This window comes from Pinus tabuliformis, chromosome 7, assembly GCF_031772625.1.
Source record: "Pinus tabuliformis cultivar Carrire ecotype Pingquan chromosome 7, CPIR1, whole genome shotgun sequence".
Lineage (NCBI taxonomy): Eukaryota > Viridiplantae > Streptophyta > Pinopsida > Pinales > Pinaceae > Pinus > Pinus tabuliformis.
Window position 1 is genome coordinate 1,899,561,552 of NC_142293.1, and position 21,687 is coordinate 1,899,583,238.

Sequence of the window (21,687 nt, forward strand, 5' to 3'; positions counted from 1 at the left end):
ATATTGGAAAGATTCGGAATGGTGGACTGCAAGCCTGTAACTACTCCGATGGAGCTTGACTTCAAGAAGTTAAGCAGTAGTGCTGCTGGACCTGTTTTACGAAATGCTACCGAGTATCGGCAACTCGTCGGAGCATTAATGTTCTTAGTGAACTCCCGTCCAGATATATACTTTGCAGTCAACACGTTGAGCCAGCATATGGTTGAACCCCACCACATACACTGGATTGGTGCCAAGAATCTGCTGAGATATCTTCGTGGCACTATCACTTATGGGTTAAGATACATTGCGAGAGATGTGAGACTATTTGGATACACAGATGTTGACTGGGCAGGCAATGTGGAGGACCGTAAGAGCACTTCCGGGTGTTGTTTCTCCTTGGGATCTGCTTCGATATCCTGGATGAGCAGAAAACAAAAGTCAGTGGCTTTGAGCACCGCCGAAGCAGAGTATCTTGCTGCTAGCATGGCTTCTTGTGAGGCAGTTTGGTTGCGAAAGCTCTTCAGTGAGTTGTTTGGATTCACATTGGATACCACTATGATCCTTTGTGACAACCAAAGTGGGATTCGTTTGTCAGAGAATCTCGTATTCCATGATCGCTCCAAGCATATTGATATCAGATACCATTATATTCGAGATATGGTGCAACGGGGAGCTATAAGGCTCCATCATATCGGTACAGATGAACAGGTCGCCGACATTCTGACAAAACCCCTTGGGAAAGTAAAATTTTTTACTTTCCGTGAACAACTTGGAGTTGTTCAAAGACCCTCCAATGAGGTCATGTATGATGCATTGAGCTCTGAGAGCTCCAGGGGGGTGCGGGGTGCTTCTTGGAGCAGCATATGACCACAGGATTATTCACTATCCCCTGGTGGTATACATGTACACCCCGTGGCGACATTGTAGCAGGATTGATGTGTTCTCCTGTGAGGCCTGGATTGATGTGTTCTCCATGGCAACCTGGATTGATGTGTTCTCCATGGCAATTGTAGCAGGATTGATGTGTTCTCTTGTGAGGCCTGGATGGATATGTTCTCCATGGCAATTGTAGCAGGATTGATGTGTTCTCCTGTGAGGCCTGGATTGATGTGTTCTCCATGGCAATTGTAGCAGGATTGATGTGTTCTCCTGTGAGGACAGGATTGATTAGTTCTCCTGTCGAGGCATCCTACCCATGCAGTATGGGACTCATGGGAAGTACCTCTCATCTGATCAATGAGCAGGGAAATGAAGTTAGGGACCATAGTAGTACCAATGGACGCATCGTTGTAACTATCGTACTCCCTACGCTAGGATGACCTCCATTGATCTGGGATCAATGATACTGGTCTGGGACCAGTGGTAGGAGTTGTACCATACTATGACGCTGACTTCGGGTCGGTTGAGACTAGTCTGGGATCAGTGGTACATACTCTGAGACTGACTTTGAGTCAGTGGAGGATGATATTGGTCTGGGACCATTGGAGTTGTACTCACTATGACGCTGACTTTGGGTTGGTTGAGACTAGTCTAGGACCAGTGGTACATACCATGAGACTGACTTTGAGTCAGTATGATACATCCTCGATCATTTCTTCTTCTTCATAATTCGGACAAAAGCAAAGTAGAACAGAACAATGCAAGAGCACAGCAAAACAGAACAAAACAGTACAGATCAGTGCAGGGCAGAACAAGACAAAGCAGAACAGGCAAAATAGAGCAGGGCAGGGCAAGGGTCAGGCTGTACAAGGCAGTGCATTTGATGGATGAATAGTAATGACCGATAGACAGATTGCAGATGAAGTTCTCCATGGTTGAGAGGGAGTGTTAAAATTGGCAACCAGGGCAAAACTTCATGTGGGTCATCTTATTCATGGCTAATAATATTTTTACTAGATTCCTCTCGTGAAAGGTGTAGGATTGATATAAAGATCATCCAATTCCGATAAGTATTCATGAAGATATGAATTTATTTTGATTATGGAATTATTATCAAGCCGACCTACAACTCATGTAGGCTCAGAAGCCCAACAGTCGCATCTATTCACCCACCAACGTTGTGTATAAATATAGGAAGACTTTTACTCATTTGGACTCACTCATCTCATCACATCTCTCTCTCTCTACTGCACAGATATGAGTCTCTTCTCTACTGCACTGAAATGGGTCTCTCTCTCTCACACATGTGAAGCCGGAAGCTGTTGAATTTGAAGCTGCAACTGCAGAAGTAAAAATTGACTTGCGTGGCCTAGAAGATCTCCTCTTTGGAACTGCGTTGTAGGTTCATCTGAACCTCCTTTGAAAGCCGCAACTTTTGGTGGTGGAATGAAGTCAATCCGACGAACGATTTGCAAGATATCGACTGCCCTAGTTTGAAGCTGGAAACTGCTGAAACTGAAGCTGCAACTGCAGAAGTAAAGATTGACTTGCGTGGCCTAGAAGATCTCCTCATCTGAACTGCACTGTAGGTTCATCTGAACCTCCTCTGGAAGCCGAAACTTTTGGTGGTGGAATGAAGTCAATCCGACTGTCGGTTTGTGAGATATGGTCTGCCCTAGTTTGATAATGAAGCCGCTAATGTTGATGCTACTGATCTAGGGTTTGCTACTGCTGATATGAATCAAATTTATTGTACTATTCTCTCTGCTGAATTATTGAAGATAAAAGAAGATTTGATCAAAGGGTTTCCCCACACATTGTGGGGTTTGTCCCTGGCTAGCTGCCACATCTTGTGTCTCTTGTCTTGGCTTGTTTTCTGTCGATCGTTTAATGTTCTATCTGCACTTTACTTTATGTACATGTGATTGCTAATCGGTGGAACATAATAAGAAAAAGAAGTAAACTGTTATAAGCATAGAACATACCATAACTTAACAGGTAATTTACTCCAATTTGTTACTTTAAAACAAATTGCCAAACCAAAAACCCCAAAATTACAAAGTGGATATAGTCCAATTTGTAGCATTGTTAATTCACGTGGGCCCCACTTCACCTCCCTTCTCTTCCTTCCAAAAAATTTGCGATAAAATTTTGCGATTGCGAAATTGCCATATCCCATATCGCATATCACAATTTCATTAAGTTCCTCAATTTATAATTTGCGATATTGCAATTGGAAAATATGCGATGGAGTTCTTTGGTTTTATTATAAAGTTTTTTAAAACTCCTTATACCTCCCAACTCGCCTGCCTCACCTCACCCTCATGTGACCTTCCCTCCATCAACCTCACCTTATCACCCCATCTTCTGTTGACTTCCACCCTCCTTATAACTCCATACTCCTCCCACCTTCCATACCCACTCTCCTCCACATTCTTCACGTAATATTTCTTTTAATTAAATAAATGGTTGTTTGTTGTTATGGATTGATTCTAATGGTTTGCTATAATATTTAATTATAATAAAATTATATTAAATTATAATTTATATTATAATTTAAATTATAATATAAATATTATATAATAATATTTATATTAATTATTAAGTTTTTGTTTAATTAAATTTGTAATTAATTAAAATTAATAACATAAGTACAACTAATTAGTATGTATTAATTAATATTTGAAAGCTAATTTAGAATTAGACTTTTAATAAAAAAAATCTGATTTTTACCATGCAATAGAAATTCCAAAATCCTGACAATTTTAATACACCAACTTTGGAAGCTCATAAATGGAATTTTACTTGGCCAAATGAGGCCCAGGACGGCTCATTGGAAAGATAAAATTATGGAGAATATTTCTGAAGTAGTTTCATTTCCAGATTTGATCATTTATTGGGTCTAAAATCCAGTAGAAGATCAAGCTCTGAATTTTTTAACAAAACTAATTTCTAAGTTTAATTTTCTGCATTTTCATTTGCCCACAACTTCTTCTGAGTAAAAATCCATTCACCTATGTTCTCCTTGGCCAATTAAATCTTCACAGGCATCAATAGAAAGCTCAGATTTCTTTTATTTTAATTATGTAATTAAGTTTTGATTGGATTTGTTTTAATTCCAGATTTGGCATTTTGATTTTATTTTTGCATTTTAATTTAGTTTTGATTTGTTTTTGCAGGAAAACAGTTGAAGAGATGAGGAGAAGAAGATCTCAATCAATGAGAATGCTCCAGCAATAAAAGAATGGAATTTTGGGCCAATGAAAATTAATGGAGCAGATTTCTTCTTCAACAAACTTTCTTGTTGAGAATTCTTTTGTAAATATTATAAATAACATATTGTAGAATGTATTAGAGGTTTCTCTTCTCTGCAATTCTAAATTCTAAAAGCATTACTGTAATAGGGATTTAGAGTTGTAGGTGAGAGGAGAGAAAATCTCAGATCTGGGGATTATTGAGGATTTTTCTTTTGCATTTTGAATTATGTATGATGGGCAGAGCTTGCACTATTGCAGCTCTTGTTGTAACAACAGAAGTTCAAAGATTGTAGAGGACTGTTGGAGACCAGAGCCAGAGAAATGGATTCAATAAATTGGTATTTCTAATACTATTGTTTTAATTTTTAAATACTAGTTTCATTTTATGATGGTAGGAGTGTGTCATTTTGTTCATGTTTGTGCACTATTGTCGATATGAGTAATTTGTCTCAATCATATGTTATTATTTATCTCTACTCTTATGGGTGGAATTCTGATTTCTGAGTAACTATTTACTCAGAAATTTGTCTTTTGCTATTGATTTAACAAATAGTGATATGTTGTGAACTATTTTCTCATATTATTGTTTAATTATTCGAATTACTGATTTAACAATCAATATCATTTTGTGAACTACTTAAATGTTGTTGATTGATTATTTCAATTAGGTCTTTGAATAGAATACGTTTTGGTAATTCATATTGTCAGTTAATTGAACTACTTCGTTAGCTTGATATTCATTATAAGCCACACATATTTAAATCTCAATTATTTAAATATCTTGCTCTCGGTTGGGTGAGATCTATATCTGCCTCATTGAGATATGATTAGGATTTAGTTCCTTTTGCTCGCATTTTAGAATAATTTTGCATATAGATTTAATTCTACATTCCTAGAAGTCCGCTTCGCAAAGAGGCAAACTTTAGTTGTGGTTTGGTTGAGCCCCAGATCAGCTTAAGGATCACTTTTTTGCTTGATCAGCAAGAGAGTTCATCTGATGTCTCTTCTCCATTGGTGGATGAAAGTCATATTTTAAGCCATTGGAGATTGAGAGAAGGTAATTGGACCTAGTTAAACCAGTCGGAACCACCATTCCAAGCGGAAAAAGAGCTACTTTAAGGTCCAGACCGGGTGGTCATCCCCAATGTTGTTGTAGCGAATTTCGAGGGTTCAACATTGTCGTACGAACTTGACCTTCAAATTATCTTCTCGCACTATTTTAATCACAAGATGAAAAACATTTTGTCTTCATATTTGCCAAAGTCATATGTTGAGCTTGCCTCAACATTCATTATATATTCTTGCAATATCCTTCCCGGTAGCAAAGCAATATGTTAAGCAAATAACCAATAACAAAAATATTAGACTTACGTCATCATGATGGTTTTCTCATTACATGAACATCCTCGTGGTCCATCTCCACAAGAATCTTCCTTCATGCATAAGAGTGACCAATGATCGAACTTGATTATCAAGTTATAATATTCTTTTGGAGACTTAATCTAGTGAGAAAAACTTGATCCTTTATTCATTCTAGAGTAAGTCAAATTCTTCTTATCATATATCCATACTAAATGTTAAAATTATGCAATTGCGGTCAAATTCCACTTTGGACAGCTCATATGATGAAGATAATAATTGCAATAGATTCCTCTTTTAGAGAGGACCAAAATCGACCTAAAGATCACCTTATTTGGACAAGCAGAAGTTGGTTTTTGAAATTATTTATTTGATCATGTATATTGGAATAGGTCGGCCCTAAGCACATGTACAATTGGACAGATCGGCCTCAAAATCAAGTGGACCCTCATGAAAGCCTATAAATAGAAGAGATCTCAAACTCATTTGGACATAATCATCAAGCACTCTCTTCTCCCTTCTATTGTTTGGTTCTCACAAGTTTGACGGAGAAAAGCTTGTGCAAAGGGTCCAAAACTACAAGGTCGAAGCTTGCACGTGTCTAGGGTTTATGAGTCTCAGACGCTCTCACATAACTAAGGTTTTTTGTCCCTAAACGTTGGCACAATATGGTCATGGGAGCGTCCGGGTTGCCATAGACGCTCGCACAAAAGCCTAATGGGAGCGTCCAGTGTTTGAGACAGACCTAACTATGTTTGGACCTCGGACGCCCTCATCCAGTTCTCCAGAGAATGTACAAATCTGTCCTAGACGCACTCATCCAAATCTGCAGAGAGCGTCCAAATTTGTCTTAAACGCTTGCACATAGTATCTTTGCATGCGTCGGAGACTTAAAAATGAGTTATCAATATGCATCCGTGTTTAGCAGTGTTCAGCACAGTGGCAACAGTATCCAATAGTTAACTACAGTGAGTGATAGTGCATTACAGTCCTCAAAATCAAGATCTTTGAGTATAAGTATGTTTAAGGTCATGTTATGGATGTTCTAGTTGTTTTTGTTGCCTTGATGAAGATATGGATCATTGTACTCTCTTTTGCTAAATCATTTGATGGCAATCTAAGAAGAAAAAGAATTTACAAGGGTTTTCCCCATAGTGGATTTTGCCTTGGTCTCTGACTAATCCTTGTGTCTCTATGTGTGCATGCTTTTCTTCTATTGTTCCTTTACGTTCCGCTGCATTAATAATGATGATGTTGTTCTTTCTACATAGTTGCATATGTTGATGAATAATGGTGTAGATCTAAATAATGTTATAATGTTATGGGGTGAACTCAATATGCTAATGAAGAAATGTAATTATCTAAGCACAGAACAATGTAGCCCTATGAAAAATTAAAATGGTTTCAAAGCTGGGCTGAAGAAAAGCCATGGAGATCACCTCGATGATGACACCATTGATGGAAGCAAGAAGAGGATAGTGGAGACACAAAAGAATTCTAGGGTTTGAAGAAAACCCTAGGCAACTTGATTATTAGGATTAGGGTTGAGAGAAACCCTGGTTTATGGAAAAGACATGAGATATAGCATGGTCAAAGGAGGCTCAAGCACTTGAGAGAGATTTGATGAAGCCCTAGATGGGATAATCCCTAGTAGGCCTGGTTGGTTGATTAAAGGTAATAGTGTTATGCAGACAATGGATGGTGATGGTTGGTTCTAGAGGGAGAGGATCACCTCTCATCGAAGATATGTATTTCTTGACTTATTATGCCTCTTACTTTTGTTTGGACTTATGGATCTGACTATTATGTTTAATGTTTGTACATCCTGCAAATGTATTTGAGTATATGGATGCTTCTTAACCTCCTTGATCAGATGTGATGGGTGAATCCTTCTTGAGGATCATTTGAAATGCAAGAAGGATGGCTACTTTTGTTTGGACTTATGGATCTGACTATTATGTTTAATGTTTGTACATCCTGCATATGTATTTGAGTATATGGATGCTTCTTAACCTCCTTGATGAGATGTGATGGGTGAATCCTTCTTGAGGATCATTTGAAATGCGGAAGGATGGCTAGAGCTGGAAAAGGTAAAGAGGCACTATATGAAAAGATGACAAAGTACTTCAAGCTGCCTATGTCTAATGAAAAGGTGCACATGTATTTGAATACCACAAGGTATGCATGGTATGTTGTATTTCAACAGTAACATTGATGGCTAGGTAAGCCTTAAGGTATGATGAGAATGTCTCTTTAATGGCTCATACATGCATATGAAAGTGACTTGGATCTATGTCTCCTATGATGAAATGATGCACTCGGTGTTGAACATTTTGATCTTCTTGAAGTCTATGAGGCTATCTAATGTTGATACATTGATATACTTGATGTTTGGCTAACATCTATCTGTTGGATATCTTGATCCTATAAAGAAGGCTAGCACCTTGACTCTAGTAGATGATACTCTTGATACTTGTCATGCATAAGACATGATGAATTTCACATAAAAGGTTAGCTCATTAATTCTTATACATGATACTATTGATAATGCTTGTGATAAGCATGTTGAAAGCTAATGGAAAGAGAGATTGTCACTCTTGTTGTTTTGGTAAAGTTTTATTGAATGACCTAACTTGATCCTATTGATCATGATAAGCATGGTAACCTTGATGTTAGAGGTATAACTATGAGATTGATATTCTAGATCTCTTATTACCTGTGGTCATGTCTTGATGGCATATGGTTAAATTGAATGCCCTAACTTGATGGAGTGACTTGATAGAAAAGTGTTATTATGTTCATGATATGATGTCACATATGTCTGTTGCCCTAATCTTTCAAGTCTAACTCTTGATAAAAGATTGATGACATGATGTTGATGACCATGATCTAACAGATTTGTTGTTACATGACTCTAGTAGAGACAAGTTGATGACATGAATGAAGATGAATGAAGTAGATTCCTAGTCAGAGGGAGAATCTCTTCTCAAGATTCTTACTCACATCACTTTTTGTATTTTGTACTCTTGAAGGATGATTTATGTGCATCTAACATTAATGAACTGCAGCAAAGTCTCAGATCTTAAGCTTGTACAGAAATTAGGGTTTTTGTTCTGGACGCAGCATAGAACCAGGAGATTTCATCCCTAGACGCATGCATGCTAAGGCTTAGGTAGCGTCTAGTAAGATAAAGACGCTCCCATGCTAACCTGAAGGGAGCATCCAGGGGTTTGACTTCAGTTGACCATCATCTAAAGTTTTCTGAAGCTGTCTAAACTCTGAATCAAGGTGTCTCTGACATATTCTGCCACTGTAAACTGATTTCTGAAGTTGTTGGGTTAAATTGTTGATCACAGAAAATGAAGTATTGTGCATGAAATCAGATATTCACCTAGAAGATGTCAGTACTATAGATGTGTTGCAGATAACCATAAGATCTGCAAGCAGGAAAAGCTTGAATGTTTGCCATAATATGAACATGAAGATTGAACTTGTGTTTGCAGGTGACTAGGACATACATATAGATATGTCATTATGTTTGAGGCTTGTGCTACAAGAGTTTGGCATGATTTGGCTGATTGATATAGATGAGTTGTGTTTGGAGCTTTGACATGATGCTTGACAATGACTTAGAACTTTGAATTGATGATTGGGCTATGCTTTGGACTATAGATCTCTCTACGATAACAAATTTGGATTTGACCTGATGACTAATGATTTGATTTTGACAATTGTTGATTTTCCCTGATGTCAATGCTATGTGGGCATAGTGACCTTCAATGACTTATGTGGGTATTCGGAAAAATGGTTTTGTATTGGCCTCCTTGTTCCTAGCACAATGGCTGAAGTATTGATAGTTGTGATTCAGTATGAAGATGGAACTTGCATGACTTATCCTTGGTGTATGCATTTGCATCTAGTGACAGAAATAACTTGTATTATGATTATGAGAATGACTTGATGAAGTTTTGGATTGATATTGCATGGTTGATGACAACTTGTTGTCATGATAATAGATGAAGTCAAGACTTGATATGTGCTCTACCTGTCACCTGGTTGAAAGAATTGATATTGTGATATTGATGACTTTGATAATAGTTTTGATCTGATGAGCTGACTTTGTTGATACAACATTGATTTATGTAAGGTTGATTATGTTGGCTTAGTAAGGCATTATGCTTGCAGAGAGCATTGCATGAAGCAAGCTCCCCGATCCAGATATGTCCATATTTGACAGTTATCTGATGAAGTCAAGATGATGAGTTCCAAGGTATGGCTTTGATTTTGATTATGGTTTTGGTTTTACATACTGATGGTCTACTCTTGACAGGTGATGAGCCTCTGATGAACTAAGGAAGAGGGAGATGGCTTCTGAAGCTCGAAATGATGTATCATTGCATGATGAATCGATTTCTAGAATTTGGGAAAGAAATTCTATATTGCAAATGATCCAAATCGGATCCATAAACGATTGTCAAAGAACCCTGACTGTATCGGGACGAAACAAATCCTTGAAGAATCCAAAACAACAATCGAAAACACCCTGAACCAGTGGCCATGGCAGCCGGCGCGGAACGACGAGGACCTCGGTCAAAGCGCGCTGACCGAGGCCCATGGAGACTGCGCAGGAGGTCAATGTAGCCCCTGGGAGCCCCGGAACGGGAAAAGGAGCTGATTTTCGATGCGCGCATCGCTAGGCAAACAGGGCCGAAATGGAGGGGCCTTAAGCCCTTGGTCACGTTGGGAGCCAGAGGACCGCGGGCGGAGAAACAAAAAGCGCCAACGTACGAAGGTGGGACCCACGACCTGGAAACCGGCGGTTTTGATCGGGGCGCCCTTGAACGGTAAGAGGTTTTGGAGGAGAGCGGAGCAATCCCACTCAGCGATCGACGCGTGGCAGCAGAGGTGAGAGAAAAATTGCCGTGATCGCGCGTTATCAGTTGAGCAAGTCAACCGCGCTCGACGTGCGTATGACGTCGGATCTTGAGGAGCCCAGATCGGACAGCTGAGATTGCGCCCGATAGACAGAAGCGGAATCGACAGGGAATTAAGCCGCGATTAAGGGGACTTGGAATCCGTTTGACCACCACAGCGGAGAAAGAACGTATCCACGACATAACCGAAGAAACGAATCGACAAACAGGCTGGCGTTGTTCCGATGGAGACACGTGGCTACTTCCCGAGCATTCATGCTAACACCGAACAGGGAACTCCAAGCACGCAGGCGGTAGGCGAATCGACGTAGGCGGGAGAGGAACCGAACAGGCATGGAGATCGAATGGCTAAAGCCATGAACAGAGACAGTCGAATAGAGATTCAGAGAGAGGAGTCCAAGCGACCAAGAGAGATAGTGAACAGTGAACCCTAAGAGGAGGACTGAACACAGAGAGCAGTAAAGCCAAGCAGAGGAGACAGAGGGCCGAGTTGACAACAGGCAGCATCGGGCACTAGAGAGCTTGAAGAATCAAGCCTTCCCATAGAGGAATCTGTCCGGATTGAGCATCACAGTTGGCTCTTTCCACTGTAGACCAAGGGTCACAGAGCCGATAGGAAGAAAAAGAGTCTGTGTACTCCGAGTGGCTTGGGGAATCCAAGGACCACCCTGCCAAGCAAAATTTGCTTTAGGAGAACTCATATTGAGTCCTTGTATTGTAATTGCTCTGTTGTAAGACACAATAAAACAAGGCCACCACTGAAGCTGGACCGGAGACGTAGCCCTAGAGAATAGGGTGAAATCCTTATTAAAAATTGTTTGTGTCTTTGTGTTGCTTACTGTATTTCTCTGTTGTCTTTCCACTTATTTTTTGTGTATTGCCAATCTGATCAATCTGTTGCTTAAATAACACAAAACAGACACCATCACATGAGTCTGTAATACCTTTTGTTTAATAAATCTTCAACTGAGGTCACTCATAGGGTGATTATCAGATCAGCAAAGTTGTTGAAAAATGTTTTTGAATAATGGAAATGCAAATCCTTGGACACTCCGATTTGAATTTCAAGATGTTGTTGAACTTGACATGGCATGCGACAGTTGATTAAAGCATTGATGTTTCGTCTTTGAACATCCGTCCATATATATATAGAACTTGATGTGCATAGAACCTGAATAAATTCATGATTGAGCTGCTTCATTCACATAGAGTTGCCACCGAACATCCTTTGAAATGTTTGCATGAGATGTTCTATTTTTTAGGTTGAGATATTTCTCCTATGATATGTGACTACATGGATGTATTGTTGTTAATAGAGATTATTGTTGATGAGCACATATGAGTGATGCCTTATTATGAGATCCGCCATGATAACAAGTCCATAGCTTTACACTCAACCGAGATTGAGTACGATGTTGCTAGCATGGTTAGCTGCGAGGCAGGATGTAGAAGCTCCTTAGAGATCCATCTAATCAGGATCTGAATATGACATGGATACATTGTGATGACAGAGAATCCCATATATATAGTTGGGACTGAGATACTTCCATATATTGAGACAGTGCAGTTGTTCGAGACAAGCTTAGGCTTGTGATTGACACCTCCTTGAGAGGGAGGATGATTATGGTATCCTTTTGTGATTTATATGATTATTTATGATCTAACATGATATTTGATTTAATATCCTGTATGAACAAGAAACAGCTGCTATTGAGACAAGCAAATACCAAATTTGAGTATGATGAGAGCAACGCTGATCGAGGACATTGAGCCAACTCTTCCTCCCTGTCTGAGCTCCCAGGGTGAGGAATTGAGATAGAGGGCTCCTAGGGTTGAGGGAACTCTGGACAATAGGGTATGACCCCTATCTGTTACCCATAGGGTTAGAGATGTTGCTCCCCTATCTTCATAGGGTCAGAGAATGTTGCTCCCCTGTCTGGTCTTTACAGAGTATACCCTAGTTGGCATCATACCCACAAGCAAGGCTTGTCGAGAATACCGCTCCTCGTTTGGCCAACGAGTTGAGAGTGTACTTGGGGTGTACAACCCAAGTCGATTATGATGCAGGTGTTCTACCACATGACTATTCAAGGTCATCGATGGGAAGATCAATAGGCAATAGGATGGGTTGAGATAACCCTATGCAATTTCGGGTTGAGATTGAGCTCCCCTTTGATGTCAAAATTCTTCTTCTTTTAGGTTCAAGAATGTTCAGCATATGAGCAGGAACAATCAAGAGATGAGCAAGAATAAGTAAGGCATAGATCGAGATGTACATTGATGATTTGTGATGATGAGATACTTGAGATGGTCATGGCATGATGACTACATGACAGAGATGATCAGTGACGATACGTGATGACACTTAAAGATACCAGAATGGCATAGACATATATTGGCAGGTGGAATTCTCCCTAGTTGAGAGGGAATGTTTAAATTATGCAACTGCAGTCAAATTCCACTTTGGATAGCACATATAATGAAAATAATAATTGCAATAGTTTCCTCTTTTCGAGAGGACCAAAATAGACTTAAATATCACGTTATTTGAACAAGCAAAAGTTGGTTTTTGAACTTATTTATTTAATCATGTATATTGGATTAGGTCAGCCCTAAGCACATGTACAATTGGACAGGTCGGCCTCAACATCAAGTGGACCCTCATGAAAGCCTATAAATAGAAGAGATCTCAAGCTCATTTGGACACAATCATCAAGCACTCTCTTCTCTCTTCTATTGTTTTGTTCACACATGTCTAACATAAGAAAGCTCACGCAAAGGGTCTGAAACTACAGGGTTGAAGCTCGCACGTGTCTAGGGTTTCTAAGTCTCGGACGCTCTCACGTAACTAAGGATTTTCATCCCTAGACGCTAGCACAAGATGGTCATGGGAGTGTCCACGAAGTCTCGAACGCGCACATAGAGTGTTTATGAGAGCGTCTGGGAGGCTAGGGTTTCTGCAATCTAGTTTGGTCTCTGGACGCACGCACAGAATGGTTTAGGGAGCGTTCGATCTGCCATAGACACTCGCATAGAAGCCTAATGGGATCGTCCAGGGTTTGAGGCAAATCTGAGTATGTTTGGACCCTGAATGCCCTCATCCAATTCTCCAAAGAGCGTCCAAATCTGTCCTAGACGCACTCATCCAGTTCTGCAGAGAGCATCCAGATCTGTCTTAGACGCTCGCACACAGTATCCTGCATGCGCCCGGGACCTAAAGATGAGTTATCAGTATGCAACCATGTTCAACAGTGTTCAGCTCAATGACAGCAGTATCCAACAGTTAACTACAGTTAGTGACAATGCATTATAGTCCTCAAATCAGGATCTTTGAGTATAGGTATGTTTAAGGTCATGTTATGGATGTTCTAGTTGTTTTTGTTGCCTTGATGAAGATATGGATCATTGTACTCTCTTTTGCTTAATCATTTGATGGTGATCTAAGAAGAAGAAGAATGTACAAGGATTTTCCCCATGGTGGGTTTTGCCCTGGTCTTTGACCAATCCTGGTTTCTCTATGTGTGCATGTTGTTCTTCTATTGTTCCTTTATGTTCCACTACATTGATGATGATGATGTTGTTCTTTCTACATAGATGCATACGATGATGAATAATGGTGTAGATCTGAATAATGATATAATGGTATGGGGTGAACTTAATAAGCTAATGAAGAAATGTAGATATCTAAGCAAAGAACAATGTAGCCCTATGAAAAATTAACACTAAACATATTTTATGGTCAACTTTTTCTACAGGATTCTGTACATATGAATCCTACCCAAGAGAAGAGTTACTTCTAATATGCATCCCTATGCATCCATATAATCATCTAGTTATTTGACCTTAAATGAGCCTTCAATTTGACCAACTGGATTCTTTCATCCTTCAAGAGTATTGTTTCCACACTATATGGAATATATACTAACCTTGTCATAATGCTTAACCTTCCAAAATGATGGTTCTTATAGGATCTTGATGATCCATCTTAGCAAAATGACTACCTCTGACATAATGTTAGATAATGCTTGGATGAACAATAATACGCAAAATGGTCCTAATCTTCTAATTCATAAACTAGATGACTCTTATTGAAGCAACTTAATTAAGTAGACTCCAATTCTTCTACTATCACATGCTTCTACCTATGATGCCATACAAAATCAAAACCCTTCTAGAGTAAACAACAATGCATGCTAGAATAGACTCTAATTCTTCTACTATCACATGCTTCTACCTATGATGCCATACAAAATCAAAACTCTTCTAGAGTAAACAACAATGCATGCTATTCTAAATGAAGGAAAGATAAAATTCATAAAGAACCTGATAGAGAGGATGCCTTCTTCAATAGTAAAGATCTTTGACATCTTCTCTCTTCGGCTTCTTCTCTGGTTCTCCCTTATCTTCAATTGTGTGAGCTTCACTTCTTTCCTTTCTTTTGTTGTTCTACTTGATTGGACAATCCCTTTTAAAGTGTCCATATTCATTGCATCCAAAGCATTGAACCTTGGACATATCTGGCTTCTTCTTGGACTTTCCAAACTTTCCCTTCTTCAACTTCTTGGTTCTTGCAATAAAGGCTTGAGATTGTTCATTTGATTCAGTGTCATCCTTTGCCTTGATCCTAGTCTCTTCCAAGATGCATTGAGCCCACAACTCATCAAAAGGAGTTGTATCTTTCTTAGAGTAGATGTTAGTTGCAAAACTGCTCCATTCTGGTGGCAAAGCATTCAGTACACAGATGGTCATCTCAGAGTCAAAAATTGTCTCCCCAAGCCCATGCAACTGATCTCTTATTTGAGAAATCTTCATTAGATAGGAGGCCATGTCTTCATCCTTCGATTTCCTTATTCTGTATAGTTGGTTTCTCAAGGAAATCTTTTGACCTGATGTACTTATAGAGTACAACTTTACTAGCTTATCATACATAGCCTTAGAAGTCTTTAAATCAACAACAAAGGGAACTAGATGATCCTTAATGGATTCAACAATGATCCTTTGTGCTCTCACTTCTCCTTTCTTGTATTTTGCTAGTTCTTGAGTTTTATCTTTGCTGGGTTCAACAACTTCACCAAGAACATATTCCATTACTTCATGTTCCACAAGTGCCAGGTCAATCATTTTCTTCCATGCTAGGAAATTTGTTGATCCAATGAGCTTATTGCTTTCCTTGCAGAAAGAACCCATATGATCCCGTAGATTCAGACATAGAGAAATAATATGATACTTGTCAATCAAGAGTCTTCTTCTTTGATAATGTCTCCAACTATCTTGATGCTTTCAAGGACATAGAGAAATAATATGATACTTGTCAATCAAGAGTCTTCTTCTTTGATAATGTCTCCAACTATCTTGATGCTTTCAAGATCTTCAAAGAGACTTCAGTGATATCCTTGAAATATGGTTCCTTCAACAACAACTTTCAAGAGTGATGAATGATATCAAGATCCTTTGATGCTTTCTTCAAAGATGTCTTCCAATGAGCCTTTAAATAGATCTTCTTCCAAGAGAGATTAACAACTTTCTTGCAATCCTTCTCTTTCAAGTCTTTCTTTGATGTAGTGCTTGATGTATTCTTCTGCAAGTGATTCCCTTAGCAAACCCTTCTTTGTGTCCACAAGATGATCCTTTCACTTGCCTTCTCTTGTTCACTTTAGCTCTGGTACCATGTTGGAAAATGCAATATGGTAGCTATTAATTCAGATTTTCCTTAACTTTAATAATTGTTTGTGAACTTTATTTATCTTCTTATGTTTTCTTTATTAGTTCTTCTTCATCAAATAATTATCAAGGGCAAAATAGTAAAGACAGTGAACAAGAAAATTAGGCTCTAAGCCAGGGCAAAACCCTTCAAGGGGAAAACCCAAAAAAATATCTTCTCTTCTTATAGAATCTGCTTCAAATGAGACAACAAAGACCTAAACCCTAGACCAAGTCCTCCTCCATGTACCAAGTCAGCTCTTGAAGAAGCTCTTCCAAGTAGATCAGATCAACAAGGTTTGATTCTGCCTCAACCAACTTACAACTTCTACTTTGACCCCCGGCTTCGATCCTACAACTTTGGCCTTGTAGCTGCTGCAAAAACCCTAATACAGGCACAAGACAATTCTTCAAGAGATCTTCCTTTAGGCAGGTTAATGTCTTGTTAAATTTATGACGCAATCTGGGAAGAATTTCCCTTGATCCCCAAAAGTGAAAATTCAAATTGATTGGTAAAAGTTTTATTTTGAAAATAATTATGAAGGTGTCTATTTGGATTATTAAATGCCTCCAGCCTAAGATATTCAAAGTTAGCTTCAATATGTATTTGGAGGAAAAACCATTTTATTTGTAATTCAAATTTAAATCTATCATCAATAAATTCGTGTCGGCCCATCCAATGGTTGCACCCCTTCAACAATATCAAATCACTATATATACCCCAATAGGGTGCTCTTCAAAGGTGCGAATTTTGATCTGCAATTTCAGACGACTACCTCAGGAATTTTGGATGACTCTTCTCTATGCATACCTCAGTAATTTCGGATGGTGATCTTTGTGGTTCGATAACTCTAGGGTTCGGTGGCTTCCTCAGGGTTCAGACAACTCTTGTTTCTCTGTGGTTCGATGACACTATATCTCGGCAATCTCGGTTGGTCCAAAACTTGCACTTATGGCATTGAATGTCACTTCTCATCAAATCTAAATGGATATCTTTGTACAACATTCTTTGTATGGTAACATCGTGACAATGTAATTTGTTCAGCGTCTTTGATATATGGCATCATCAGTATACCATCTCAGGATACGTAACTTCAATTCGTAATTGGTTTCGTAAGGTTTGCTATGGTATCATAAAGGTTCTTCATTGACATCATCAGTATTTCTATTGATAGTATATGTATTTACAGTGATGTCAAGAACAGTGGTATCACTTATATTTAGTACAGTATGGGCATCTCTACATTTTTGGGCTTTATTTAATCATGATCTGAGACCTTCAATCTAGCACCACAATTATATGGCATCATTATCCGTTCTAATCTGCTTGGCATTACAAGATCACAGCCGTGACATATATTGATCCTCTCTTGGTTATCACAGTTGCACATCACTATATCTATGTTACGCAATCGTATCTCAGTTTGCACTCCAATTAGTAGTAGTACTCCAAAAGTATTATTGTTAGCTCAGAGTTTATGACACTACAGTTGTACCACAATGTATTAAGCATAATTGGTATGGCATCTTTGCAGTCCAGAGGCAGTGATGATATCTATATGTATGGAATGTTATTGATGGTAAAAGAGATTTGTTCACAATTGAAAATGTGAACAAGTATGTTGACATTTGTACCTTGTATCTCTTTGTTGAACTTTTGATTGCAATCTAATCGAAGAAGAAGAATTTGGAAGGGTTTTCCCCTTGTGAGGTTTTTCCCTGATCTCTGACCTAAATATTGGTGTCCTTATTGTCTCCGCTTTTCTTCTATTTGGTCCTTACTGTTACATTGCATGATCGTTCTATTGTTGAGAAAATTTAAATGTCTGCATACAATAATCTTCAACTAAATGCCCTAAAATGAACATGTCTCCCAAGGTCAACGAAGTCAAATCAGGATACTCGCTCTTCCAACAACTCGTTCCTACAACTTGATCTTCCTACAATTCGGACCAGTAATTTCGGCCTTCTGTGGAGCTGTAAAAACCCTATATTTCACATATGTGAGAGAGATAGAGCCCAAAAACAAGCTTTTCTTGGTCTTCTTGGATTCTTCTTGATTCTAGACCTTCACTCTTCCTTCTTTGGTGCTCATTGCTTTAGATCGAACCTTTTCTTGAGAGATCAAACTTGTGTGAGTGAATGTGCCAAATGTGATCGAAAGTGCTTCTATATATAGCCTTTCCAAGGGGTCAAATTCCCTCCTTTAGGCCGACTTGTACTTTGGAGATTTCTATGACTTTCTAGACTCAAAATAAATTCTTTTACAAGGTACAGCTTGCTCGAAAGGGTCTTATAAACATGATGTTGACTCACTTGACCCATGACAATAAATCATATCACCTAACAAACCCTAGAACCATGAAAAACATGCTTTTACCTAGAAGAACATCAATAAGAAGCAAGAAACCCATGCTTTAGAATAATATTTTTTCTTTCTTCTTTTGTTTTTTACATAAGGTATACATATTGAAATGAGTACAATAACAATTATGAAGACCAAAAGTTCGAAACTAGTTACATTCTTCAACATCTTGGATTACAAAGTAGTGAGTGAATAGCGGAGTTTGAAGCTATCAGAGTTCTTCCTCTTTTCAAAGAACCATAAACAGTGATGTGACTTGAATTTCATATCTGGGTACTCGCTGCTACTTTCTTTAGTTTGATGTGTTTCAGTTCCTACTAAAATTAGATTATAGTTTTGATAGAGATTTCAGAATTCTGTTTTCCTAAGTATGTAGGTGAGAAATAATTTTAACAGTCACCCCCTCCCACCATCCCACCCAACTGCCGCTGGTCCTACAGCTGTACACACCAGGGACTGGTCTGAACCAGCCATCCTGTCCAACTGAGCCAATGGTTTAAGGGCTGAAGGGTTTGGACAGCCCAGTCCTGATGCCATTGGTTGAAATGCCGAATCTTTAAAGAAGGCGATCAGATGCTTTTAGAAAATACCAAAAATTAGTAGTTGTATTTAATTTATTTGAATAGAATTTCTTGATGTCAAAGTAAATGCAGAGTTTTTAAAGGAGTAATCAAATACTTCAAGAAAGGGGGAAATGACAAAATCTTGGTTACATTTAAAGAGATGATCATGTATTTTACGAAATAAGCAAGATGGCAAAAATTCTCGGTTATATTTATGTTATTTACACAGAACTTTTTGCTGCGAATGTATTCACATAAGATAACCCAGGGTATGCCAAAACTTACCTACCACTTTTAATAGTTAAATATCCAAGTAAATTGTCCTAGATATTTTCAGATAAATCAATTCCGGTATCGAAAGGCAAAACCTTTAAAAGAGGTGATCAGCAACTCTACAGAAAATGGGAATATAAAACGAGACTTAGTTATATTAAAAAATTTAACAGAATTACTCCATGGAAACCAGCTCAAAAACCGTAAAGATTGCGTTTATTTTACAAGTACAGAAAAGTAAATCAAAATCATCGCACGAATTGTAAAATAGCATAATAGCTTAGGTGCAAACTAGTGCACCAGGCTAAAAAGCTAACCAAAGTTTACGGCGATCAACAATTTAGACATTAACATCATCAATTAGCGAATTGTATTAAGATAAGAGTGAGAGACGACGCCAGTTGATTTACCAGAAAGAAATGTGAGATCGTTAAAGGCGGAAGGTTACCTCGTTTTCGAGAGGTTTTCGTTTGTAATAGGCAAGAACCCGGGACTCGAGAACAAAATATCTCTTATGGATGAAAGAGCGCCCGATCTTGCGACGGCCATATCGGACCATCCAGCCTTCCAAAATAACCTTAGTCATCCTGAAACCTATCCCTTCTTCTTCAGAATGCTTTGAAGAATTCCTCCAAATAGAAGCAACATTCAGGTAACCAAACGGCTCCGTTACCATGACCGCCCTATCCAACAGCCCTGTGCCGCATTAATGGCGCCGGCGATGCTAAGTCCTTGTAATCCAATAAATGAATTAAATTCTTATCCAGCGCAAGATTCTCGCCATGGAGCAGCCCGGATCATAGAACTGCCTGTGCTGGCGCGCAATTTAAAAGGTTCCGATCGGCCATAATTCTGCCTCTACCGGATTTGAACACGCGATCGGAAGAGGGAGCAGGGATTGCTGCATCTAGAACAGAATAAACTGGATGGAATTTAAGGTTCGAATCCGCTGGGGCGAGCGGCGAAGATTAAAAACCCTATGCAGCTCGCTGGCCGATACCTTTCCCCACGGGCTCTTTTGGTTCGCAGAAGCTACGTTAAACCTCTAATAAGTCAACAGAATCGGAGGGTCACAGTTAACATCGTGACGATGTTTCCAATGGCGGTCAATTCACTGCAGCGGGTTTTTTAACACGGCAGGCCGGTAAGTCAACTTCAACTGCCGGCAGCGGGAAAATTGAAAAACCACGGAAGCGCATCGGACGGTGCGGAGGCTCTACCGCCTCGTTGGAGTTTCTGCAAGACCTCAGATGTACGTCCGTCGAGATTAGCTAATTTTGTCGTTACTTGCTTGTTTTCTCCGTTCCGTTAATTAACGCATGTGCATTGCAGAATCCCGTGTTGAAGACGACAACGCATGCAACGGAACCAAATGTCCGCTTAATATTCCCGCTAGTCCGTCAAATCTGACGGGCTCGATTTTTCCGGGTGGACTATGTTTTTAACGATCGAGCCGCTTTTGTGTCGAGGAAAAAAAAAAAAAATTCTTGTATGAAGGATGGCCCGATGATCATTTTGCCGTCCAGTGAAGAGTACGAAGGAATGAGACGGTACATCTCTAGTTTTAATTGAAGCGTAATTATCGGTGTGTTGAAAAAGTAAGGGTAAGTATAGCAATGGGGAAATTAGTGAAGTCAATCATTTAGTTTTCTCTTTTGGGTCTAATTTTATTTATATTGAGATGAGTTTGTGATTTTGTTGTGGTTTACTAGCATGAATGTGTGATTGGGTATTTTTAGCATTTTCATGTTAAGGGAGGTTGAAATTTTTTTTGTGCAGGTGAGGAAAGATGTTTTATTTTATAGTTGATCTCTAAGGGATTTTACACTTATGTAAATTAAATTGATTTAAGTAGACTTAAGTGGTACAACTCAAGTGGGCTTAATAGTTAAGAATATGTGTTTCTTCTTTTTAGAGGTTGTGTACAAAACCAAGTCTCTTTCAAAGAGGCTTAAATCAAGTTTGTAAACTCAGTAATAAAAAGATGGAGAGTTGACTTAGAATGAGGCATTTTAAAGCTTTACTAAATCTTCATGACACTGATTTGTTAAGTTAATGAAAGGGGATGTTTCCATTACTTTCATTAAATCACACAATGCTTTTAAAATGGAATTTTACAATTTGCCTATAAATTGATAGTTATATATTATTGACATCATTAAGATTTGATTTGATTTTTAGGGATCCATCACAATGTGTTATTTGAGTCCACATTCCAAACTAGCAAGTGTGGCTCATCTTCAAGACACTAATTTGTTAAGTTGAAGAAAAGGGATGTTTCCATTACCTTCATTAAAATTTGATTCTTTTATGTGACAAGTTTTTTAGTTTTGGTTGATGCATATCCATAAATGGGCATTTCAATTAATGAAATG

The 21,687-nt window shown here is 38.7% G+C and overlaps 1 protein-coding gene across 6 annotated transcripts in view; it reads right to left on the minus strand.

The window, feature by feature from the left end:
• Nucleotides 1-20,340, minus strand: part of LOC149256069 (protein ENHANCED DISEASE RESISTANCE 2-like) — a 313,045-nt gene extending 292,705 nt beyond the window's left edge. For 4 of the 6 annotated variants that reach the window (XR_016267267.1, XR_016267266.1, XR_016267268.1 and 1 more), the window contains exon 1: nt 19,761-20,339. Coding sequence is in view for 3 of the 6 variants with exons in the window: in XM_089460656.1 (XP_089316782.1) it covers nt 19,761-19,988 (228 nt within the window). In the remaining 3 variants the exon portion in view is untranslated. Of the gene's footprint in view, nt 1-19,760 lie in introns of all 6 variants that reach the window. The other 2 variants (XM_089460657.1, XM_089460658.1) reach the window with 1 other exon arrangement.
• Between the last annotated feature and the right edge of the window lie 1,347 nt (nt 20,341-21,687).